General features: G+C 41.7%; 1 protein-coding gene across 2 annotated transcripts; it reads right to left on the bottom strand.

Annotated features, from left to right (window-relative positions):
* Window positions 1–24: 24 nt before the first annotated feature.
* Window positions 25–9926, bottom strand: ncln (nicalin). 2 transcript variants are annotated; one of them, XM_034531083.1, is made up of 15 exons: window positions 9616–9926; window positions 8884–9074; window positions 7982–8126; window positions 7696–7790; window positions 6305–6385; window positions 6076–6179; window positions 5270–5358; window positions 4956–5095; window positions 4606–4832; window positions 4071–4158; window positions 3933–3971; window positions 3490–3650; window positions 2978–3031; window positions 2661–2739; window positions 25–2180 (listed from the first exon to the last, which is right to left on the bottom strand). In XM_034531083.1, the coding sequence occupies exons 1-15, from the start codon at window positions 9788–9790 to the stop codon at window positions 2118–2120; spliced, it is 1731 nt and encodes a 576-aa protein (XP_034386974.1). In that variant the 5' UTR covers window positions 9791–9926; the 3' UTR covers window positions 25–2117. The 2 variants fall into 2 exon arrangements, with proteins under 2 accessions (XP_034386974.1, XP_034386975.1); XM_034531084.1 differs by having other exon boundaries at window positions 4654–4832; window positions 9616–9903.
* Between the last annotated feature and the right edge of the window lie 467 nt (window positions 9927–10393).

The following is a 10393-nucleotide window of genomic DNA, read 5'->3' as shown; positions in this document are numbered from 1 at the left end:
AAACAAGAGACGTGCTCCATGTGATTTCTTTAAATCGTTTTATTTTTTAAATCACAACTGATGTCCTTTTCATTGCAAAGATCAAGTGTTGTGGATGAAGCGAAACAGAGTTCAGACCAGAGGAGAGTTCGGTTCAGTGCATAAATGAAAACTAACTGCTTCAATAAATAAAAAAATCATATGTACCACAGTATTTCCCTCATGTTGGTAAATAAAATAAAAAAGGGGGGGGGGGAGGTCACACGTCATGCAGTAAAACATGGAAAATACGAAAGGAAAAACACCATTCACCCACAACGAGGCGAGACTAGGGCAGAGAAAAGGTCAAGGAAACACTGCAGCATTCATTTTACACACACCAATAATCTCATGAAATTAATAATCTAGGTGTCCCCTTTTAATCCAACATCCTTTGTGTTATTGCCCATTTTAAGACATCCAGTGTACGGATACTGCAATGCTGGACCAAAAACTTGCCACGACTTAAAGAATGTTGGATTAATTCGAATCGCATCATTGCTGCAAACGTTCAGCTAAACACGTTTCCACCGATAAAAAGGTGTAACGGGGAGTTTTATCTCTCGTGTTGTACTCTTACACATTCAACACGCGTGTGCTCTGATTAGACAGACATGTTTGTTGCATGTGACCCTTTAACATCTTTAAGATGAGTCAAAAACATTAGTAGGATTTTTAATTCTTAAAGTTACAGCAACAGAAAACAAACCTCTACAGAAAAAAGTGAGACGGAAAATTTCAAAGTGGAATTTGCTTTAAATTTCTATAATGTTAGAGATTTAACAGGGAGGAAAAAGGAGACTAATACATATTTAATTATTTGGCAAAGATTTATTTTCCATTCAATTGAATGTTTTTTTAATAAATGTACTACCAAGGCAATTGAATTAGGATCATCTAAACACTACTTCACATTTCTTTTAGGCAACTCATCTTATCCGTAAACGCCATTTGTGGAGTCATTTTCACTGCACATTTAAAAAGGAAAAGTTCAGATTTTGTTCAAGTCTCTCTCTATGCAATACTCATATGCCCACATATGAAATGAGTGGATTCACAGGAAATCTGTCAGCAAACATTTAGAAAATCGCTTCATCCGTTAAGTTATTTATCATGCACAGATGCCAAACATTTTTTTATCTGGTTTGTTGCCTTTCTAGGTTTTATATTGTTGTACATTTTCACATTTTGTCATTTGTTATGTTAGCCTGACAGAAAATGCCAATTGAAGACATCATCTTGGACTCTATTTTACAGATGTTTCAGTCAAAGCAATCAATCGATTCATCTGAATGCGAATTAGGCGCCCCGAAAGATGGAAGACAAGATCCAGTCCTTTCTGTGCAAAAATGCATCTGAAGGTAAAATGAGGCCATCGGTATCATCTAATGTTAACTGTCTTTTAACTGTATGAATTCCCCTCTGCGTGTCGTCACTGACAATGTTTCATTGATAACACATTAGAAGGACTGGATTAAGGAGGGAGTCAGTATGGTTAATTACAAATACCTCCTTAAAAATCATTATGAAAATGTGAGTATTGTATTTAAGCAGATTCAAAAATGTGAACTTCTCAAAAAAACAAAAAAAACAACAGGTGAACACATAAGAAATTCTGGGCTAAACTCTGCGTGTCAGTTTCTCCCTGTAGCTGCCTGAGACAACACATGACGTCCGTTTGGCAGAGCGGTCACTCGTACAGTAAACCGAGAGGAGGAATCAGGACACTTAATCTCATCAGATCTCAGGCGTGTTGACAAATGCTTTACATCCCTCACAAGAGTGAAATAATGAAACATGTCCGCCGCGAGGGATTATTATAAATGAATGACGAGACATCTGTGTTCATGAAGACAGGGAGAGTGAAAGATGATTCCTGATTAGTCTGGTCTGTGAGACCAAATGGATTAAGTTGGCAGCAGGTAAGAATCCGACATCATAGTCTGTGGATCAGGATGAAAGAAATGGAAGAGCTTCTGCTGGTTTGAAAACCATCATGAGAACAGCAGCTCAGACCAGCTGCTTTGTTCTTACTGGTAAAAGTTCCTTGATTTGTGGAAAAGTGTGAGATATGGGGGGAAAGAATAGTGTTGTGCACCTTAATGGGTCTTCGTCTTGGGTTGGGTGATTCTACGTACAACACTGTAGAGGACTCCAAAGTTCTGCAGAAAAAGGAGCAGAAGACAAGAGTTCATTTTATGTTTCCACACAAGACCACCCAAAGAACATCTGCACACTCAGACCTTTTACAGACATGGAACACTAACAATGTTGACAGCGTCCATCAAGGGAATTAATGGTTTCTGGGGAGCAACATTATCATTTACTCCAAGTTGTGTTTCTGGCCGCTTGTCCCTTTCAGGTCTATTTTAATCTCCACCAACTCCTGAGGGAACTGTCTGACTCTTTAGCTTTGAAGCCCCCGCTGTGTTAACCACTTATTCACTAACGCTGACTGTCTGCCGTTTGGTGCTCAGAGCTTATTTGCTGAAAACCGCTGCCTGCTGTGGACAAAAGCAACGTGATGAGAGCAGTGAGAGTACATTCACAGACCAAACAGCTAAACAATGAGCCGATACATTGTTATTGTAAAATATAGTCTGGAAGAGGCCACAGTCTACTGCATGAGCACGGTGACTTACCTGGATAGCAAGATACATCACTCCTAAGTAGGCTGCAATGCAGACAGCCAGCAGCAAGTCAAAAATAGCAGGCTTCACTCTAAGAGGTGGAGAGTGAGTGCAATACAGAGTGATTATTAAAGACACAAAAATCATCTTTAACATACAAAAATCATCTTTTAACATAATGAGATGGCTTATTTAAATATTTGGATTTTTTATGAAATACAAGTGAGGACTAATTTGATGCAGATGAGATAACCTCATGACTTCATAGACAGTAAAAGCTTCAGTAAATCAGCACGAGCTGCAACAAAGGAGAGAAGCTATTCACGTACCTGTAAGCATTCATAGTCTGTTTCAACTGGTCATAGAATACAAACTCTGGATCTCTGAGGACAAAACAGAGAGAATGTGCAATAGATGTTAGATACGGGAAAGACTAAAAACCGTTAGGTTTGTGACATTATTTTTTAAGCATCCAAATTCTGATGTTAATGGTTTAATTCATGACGACTGACAAAGCAGGCTGCCACCTGTGTGTTTTTTGTTGTTGTTTTTAAGCATTGGTGGTCCAATTTCCTGCATAACCTTAAGAGAGTTGCACTGAATGCACCCGGCAACAAGCACATTGAGGTTTAATAGAGAGTCGTTTGATCATAAAATACTAGAATATTTGGATCTTTTAAAGACAGTGTTACACTGGATGGGAAGATATGGTAATAAAAAAGGCAAGATGCACTGCATTTAAATAGGTGCAATATTGAATAGGTCAGGTATTTACCAACTATCCTATATGTATGCTTATGCTTATTCTTGAAGTAACAACCGAGCATTGCTCTTTCCCTACCTTTTGTCAGCTTTGACGTAGTGTCTCTTGACATCCTTGAGGTAGTGTCCAAGGTGATACTCCAGAGTGGACACCACGCTGCTGTCTTTGTCCACCAGCTGAGCGGCTCGGGGCTGCGCCGTGAGCCAGTCCACCACCGCTGAGAGCTGCTCGTCCTGCACCTGTGGACGCAACAGGAGACACACACTGCATTACAACAGAGGCGTACACTATGAGCTACACACAACTTAACCACCCGTGTCTGTGATGGTCAGTGTATAGCTAATCTGTATATTGAAAATAAATATTATAAAAGGCAACCGTTTTTCTATAGTTATGTGGAGGCTTTGCTTTCATTTTTAACAACAAAACACAAATTCTGTCTCGTTAAAAACATGAATAGTAATGAGGGGAAATTGTTGCTACCGCAGTGGTAGCACCATGCGCTCAATTTGGTGACTCACCATCTGTTCAGTGAAGATCTGCAGGTCTCCAGGAGCCCCCTGTGAAGCAGAGTACACACCCGACAGAAATGTCACATCACAGGCAGAAAGCGGACACAGAATCTAGAGACATCTTATTTTCTCCATCTGTGTGTTTACCTTCTCAGTGAGGTTGTAGATGACCCTGGCCAGTGCCTCTGCTACCAGCTTGGAGTTCCTGCTGAGTTTCTTCACATCTACATGAGGCCTGTTAGACACAAACACAAGTGTGCAACAGTTAGAGGCGGTGGAAAGACTCCAAAGCACAACAGAGATAAACCAGGAACCGTCAGAAAGAGAGAGCGAAAGAGAAAAAGAGAGAGCCCAATTACAGAGCATCCCTTTCCACAAAGGAGGGCTGAAATTCAGAAAGTTTGAGAAACGTAGTATAAAATAGACTGATAGGAAAAGGATTATGTTTCAAATTGTAACACATAACTGATAAATGGCTGCAGGAGCATAAATGAAAGTGCATAAATACCGACATGAATGATGTCAAATATGCTCTGGTTGGCCTCACAACACTCTTTCCATGGAGGGTAAAGATGGAAAGGAATGGGTCTACAACAACACCTATGACATGAATAACAATGACTGGGAGCTGGGATGGAAACTCTTTTCTGTCTGATTTGGAGACTTGCAATAATGAACCCACCCAGCAGGGGGCTCTCCCGCTCCATGGCGAGAGGAGGGGGACACTGACCGCGAGTCCATGATGCTGAAGCGCTGAGCCAGGCGATGGGAGGGCAGATGGGACAACGTGAAGGCCGGCAGACGGCGGATCCCGAAGCGCTCGTGCTCCCAGGCCAGCATGTCGTCGGCAAGGTTGATTTTCTTGTGGACCATGGAGAACTTGACCTCTGGGTACTGACTCTCGGCCACCTGAAAGGAAATGGGAAAAACTGTATGTCCAAAATTGCAGCGAGTGATTCAGTATCAAAAGTTACTTCATGACAGAGAAATTAAATAACCAGCCTGAGGTGTATCAAGCCTCGAGATTCTTACCAGCTCCAGCTCTTTAAGTAGAGTATACTGAGGACTTCCCTCTTTAGGAGGTTTGGACACATGGAGGTGCAGAGTGTCTCCGTTCCCCAGAGTGTCCAGACACAACACAAAGGCTACGTTGTCCTGCAGCAGACTGGAGTCTATCGACAAAGGGAATTGCTCTTGAATTGTATTTAAAAGTCATTGCATACACATAATTGTCGTTATTCAGATTTTGAGTATTGTATTGAATCATAGGCCAAAAACTGTACATTGAACCAAATCCAGCTGCATGAATACTTTGTATGCAAAGCATTGTATGAACATAACAGTACCTGTATGGTCCAGATTGTCCTCCAGCCAACGTTTGGTGCCCTGGTAGTTGAACTTTCCCCCACCAGATACAAAGAACAGCAGGTTGTACCTGAACACACAACATGGTTCACTTCACACATTAATCAAATGTACAAGCGAAACATCCCAAGGGAACCTGACGGAGGATGTGTGACGAATCAATGTATAGACATAAATACTAGAGACATAAAGGAAACCGTGGGAATTAAATTGCAAGGCCTAAAAACAATGGACAAATCAATTGAGTAGTGCTGACTTCTTCCACAGAGCATGTTACAGTAAAGTCCATTACTCCTGGCCTAATCACTCTCTGTAAGAAGTCCTCTTTGTTAGAGTCCTTCCACTCAGCTGCTGTTAAGTACATTTAGACATAAGAATGAGCTTGTACCATATTATTGACCGCTTTAAGTGTTTAACACAGTCCACTGTGAGTCCTACTGACAGCAGAGTGCACAGATGATGTTCAATATAGTTCTCAAAAAGCATTTGGAGTAGCACACTAGCCACAATAAATGTGATAGACAGAACAATCAGGCTTTATCTTGCGTTCAGATGAACTGTTGAGGTCAGCAATTCAATACCAATTTGACCATGTCATCCTATATGCAATGCATGAAATGAGTGTGCAGCATAGAGTACACTGAGGTGACGCTATTGACATGACTGTATAAAATAATCTGAAATCGATGCTTTTTAATGGAACTAAAAGTGTGTGTAAACTGTTACGGTTAAGGTGACACAATGATCCAAGGACAATCTAAATGTGAGTGCTCTCCTCATTACTCACCCAGCATGTGTCCTCTTGTAGGTGTAAAGTTTTGAGAAGAGACGAGCCAGCTCTAGTAACATGGATACCCCACTGCCGTTTGAGTCTGCTCCGTACGACAGCCACTGGACACGACAACACACAGAGTCAGATTACTCTCTTTTTACTGAAACTCGTGTTGCATTACAGTCACTGTACGTTTAGAAAGAGTCAGGGCTTATTTGTAAGAGAAAAGAAGCTTTGAACATACTGGAGCAACACCAAAGGAGTCATAGTGGGCGACCACCACAATAGTGGGCAGGTCTTCTCCTCCAACTCCAGCCAGACGACCCTGGTAAATAAAAAGAGAGCCATTAGATGACTGAAATAAAACAGAAGCTAATAATCTAAAGCATGAGCTTCAGCTGAACCAATGGGCTGCTTAAACTGTCAGTCTGGTAGCGTGACAGTGCAGAGTTGCAGTGGGTTACACTCACATTTGACCTCAAGGTCTCCTAATCCCCTGAAGTGTGACAAAACCACCTCTTTTTCTCCTGGTTTTTTGAACAAAACTTGAATTAGAGCTAACAATGTACCAGCCTTTCTGACTCAAACTGTTTAGTCAAATCCATCCCAATCCCTTCATGAACCCTTATGAAAAAGAAAAAAAGAAACAGAAATACTGTAGCAATCGATTCTTTGAATGTAAACCGTTGAAGAACGATATTCACATTGAGCATTAATAATCTCCTTGTTTTGGGTGGAGGACTTTTGTGACCTTGAGAGCAAAATAGAGAAATAGCTTAGCTTGGCTACACAGTGCGTGTACATTTCTCTCCAAAATATAATCACAATTTAAAATCCCAGGCTTTCAGTCCACACAACAGTCTTTGTTACAGGATTTATGGGCATCCACATGAGCAGAAAACACTGGCCTATTAACAAAGCTTTACTATTACATTAAAGTCAGAGTCTTTTAACCCATTTCTCAAACATCTGACTTGAGAAGCCGTTTAAAAATCTGTATTGTGCAACAGACAGAACATGCTTAGAGAAGACAGAAATGTAATGCAATAGTGAAGCTGTAACAAATCGAGAACAAATAGAGTGCAAATTATTATTATTATCTCATCAAACAACAAGCATTTAAATTGTGCACACAGTCCCATGGAATTCAGTTTGTTTGTGCATCTAACCTCCAGCCTGTTGGCTGTAGGAGAAAACCGGATCAAGTACCCAGAGGGAAAACTACACCAACTAAAACTCACACATAAAGTACCGAGACAGAGGTAAATCCAGGGCATTGTTGCTGCGAGTCGACAGTCCTAACAACCAAGGCACCGCTCTGGCTGATGTTAATGTAACATGCGACCCTCTGACTGGGGTTCCTGAACTTTATGTCTGTGTCCAACAAAAAACTATGGGTACTTAAGTTTTCCAAAAATCGACATCATATATTAATAATGAAAATATAAGTAACCCGAGTTTACAATACTGAAATCTGCCTTTGCAGAAACTGGCACCTTGGAAACTCTTTTTAATCTTAGTACATATTCTCGTTACAAGATTCAGGTGACAAACAGTATCCCTTTATCCAGGTTTGTGTGTTTAAATCAGCCCAGTCTCGTACATTTGTCTTTAGATTATGATCAAGTCTCTCACCTCGAGACTGGTGATGGCCCAGTCACTGATAGCTTTACTCTGAGCTCCACTGGTTACCATCTGGAAGCCGTTGGCTGTGGCTGTATGCAGCAGCACTACAGAAACCAACAGAAAACACAGCCTTAAAATTGACAGACTCGCACAGTGCACATTCCACATGACCAACTTTCCCATTTGTTAATCATTTTTCATAATAAATGTGCAAATTCTGTGTATAATGCAAATGCAGACAGGTAGACATATTAAGCCCAACAGCAGGTACGGCCCAGAGGGAGAGACTCTCTACCTTCTGCTGCTGATAATGAGCCCTGTGATGAAGAGGAGGTCAGGGTTTGGGTGTAGATGGACAGCAGCTCATCGTCCTCCATGGCAAAGTAGACGGGGACGATGGTCTCGGTGGCCAACATCTCCGGCTCCAGCTCCATGAACTGCTACACATGATAAGCAGAGGGGACCAGCGTGTTTAACAAGCTACGACACACAGCTCCGTTTGTTAGTGTGAGATGTTGATGGATTAAAACTGAAAGGGGAAATCTGATTAATTCCTTAAACCCTGCAAGTGCAACATTGCACACATGTTGGGAGAGCCTCAGTGGGAAGCAGGAGAGCAACAACATTACAAATTAACCTTTTGTCTCTACAAATCACTGACCAAAAATATAATCTAGTTACTGAACCAAATGTGTAACTCATGAAATGGCCAACTACTTGGCTCTCCAGAAAGACTAATCTATCGATGATGCTCATAAAAATCTGACAGTGTGCTTTGGTGAGATTATATCCAATCTCAGTGGAACCTTCTAAACCCTTTTCTTTGATTTTGTGTCACGCTAAGCTTTGTGAAGTGAAGTAGAAAGCTTAAAATATCGTAAACAGGAGGGTGATGTTATAATAAATTCAATCCGAAACAGATAAACTTGTGGCTGACTAAGATTAGGGAGCAGGGCGCTGCTCGGTTATTCTAACTAAAGTTTGCCATTAATTAGGAATACTACGCATGACAAAACATGCATGCCTTTAATTTTCCTTCTTGTTGTTTTCTATATTGTAGCTCACATTCACTTGAATGTTGCACCATTGCCCTCCTTTGCATTCAATTTGAACTCAGTCAAAGTGGAAACAGTTGAGTGTGAAGGGAGAGAAACAAGAAACAGCACTTTGATTTCTGGCATTAAAGTGTGTTATTACCTGCACTATGTCCTGGGGCATAGCAGACATGTTCTTGGGCAGGATGATGACCACAGCTCCTGCTGACTGGCGTAGTGCTTTCTGGTACTCTTCATAGGAGAATTCTGCCAGCCGCATGATAACACAGCGACGACTTAGTACCTCTGCTTCCACAGTACGAGCCTCCGTATTCAGGATGGCATTCCTGGTACCTGAGGGTAGGACACACAGACCCATCAATTGTGGAACACTAACACACTAACACACACACTAACACGAACACACGAACACACTAACACACACACACACACACACACACACACACGAAGTGCCACAGAAATAACCAATGCTTTTTGAAAAAGCGAACTGTTGAATCCCTTTTGGAATTGAAGGATTAAGTCTTTTTTGCAACGTTGCAAATGTAACCATGTATTGACACGTATAAACCGGGTGTAGTTAGGGATATACACGTAAGCTTGGAAGTAATTTCAAGGAGTGACCTTAATGATGATAATGGCGAGGAACTGAGCTAGCTTGTTGTTTCCTACTAGCAAAGCTAAGCTACATTAGCACCCAGCTAGCTGCCGCTGACCTGCATCGAAGCGTTACTTCAGGTAACGTCAGCGTTTAGCTGCAGACAACCACGAGCTATCTGGAGTCTGACGTCGGAGATCGCTCGAGCTCCCGGTCAATTTACCGTAGTCGTGCTTACGTGTCTTCCTTCGCGATAAAGCAGCGAAACGGCACACTTACCGTACGGCTGTCCCTGCAGGTCGTACTGCTGCATGCGGTACACCGTAAACTCGTGTGCCGCCTCGGCCGGCAGCGGCGACACCAGGATCAACACCGCGGGGATGAACACAATGAAGGTTAAAGGGAACGAAGACTTGAACATGTTATCGAACACTTCGCTGGCCTCCTCGAACATCGTGGCAATTGTTTGGGGCGCACAGCTCGAGATAAAATAATACGTTCAGCTGTCAGTTGACAGGGACCCAGTTTAGCTTCAGCTAGCAAGCTCACCAACCGCTATCCGCGTCTGACAGATAATTATGATCAGGCACAATCGTGCCCGGCTCTTCCGCCCTGTGACTGGGTCCAGAACAAATGCAACGCCGTTGTCTGTTTCATGAGAATTGAGCAAACCGATGTTGTTTGTTTGTGTGTGTGTGTTTAAAAAAGTACGTGTTTAGGCATTATATTTATCCAATAATTAAATATTTATAATTAAGTTGAGTTTAATTAACGGTCCTTCAGGGATCAGCCAGGGCAGCTATACTTGAAGGGGCGTGTTATTTAATGACAATAGATGGCGCTGTACACCATACAAACTACCCACTATAGAGGTAATGATAATATTGGTTGGGTTACAATATAGCATATATGCTGATATTTATATGGTTCAGACTTTAGTTAAAAGTGTGTCCTTTCCTGGTAGAGTGTAATTAGGCTGTGTCCTTACTGCAGCGGCTTGGGTACCTTTCCTCTATGTGGACGACATAAAAACTCTTAAAAAAACAACTATTGATGA

Source organism: Cyclopterus lumpus, chromosome 4 (assembly GCF_009769545.1).
Source record: "Cyclopterus lumpus isolate fCycLum1 chromosome 4, fCycLum1.pri, whole genome shotgun sequence".
NCBI lineage: Eukaryota > Metazoa > Chordata > Actinopteri > Perciformes > Cyclopteridae > Cyclopterus > Cyclopterus lumpus.
This window is presented reverse-complemented; position numbering and strand designations above follow the sequence as displayed.

Coding starts and splice junctions, on each gene's coding strand:
- ncln (XM_034531083.1), bottom strand. CDS start 9,790: ATGTTCGAGGAGGCCAGCGAAGTGTTCGATAACATGTTCAAGTCTTCG. Junction 6,386..7,695: donor GGGCCATCACCAGTCTCGAG/GTGAGAGACTTG, acceptor TTTATTTACCAG/GGTCGTCTGGCTGGAGTTGG. Junction 4,833..4,955: donor TACTTAAAGAGCTGGAGCTG/GTAAGAATCTCG, acceptor ATTTCCTTTCAG/GTGGCCGAGAGTCAGTACCC.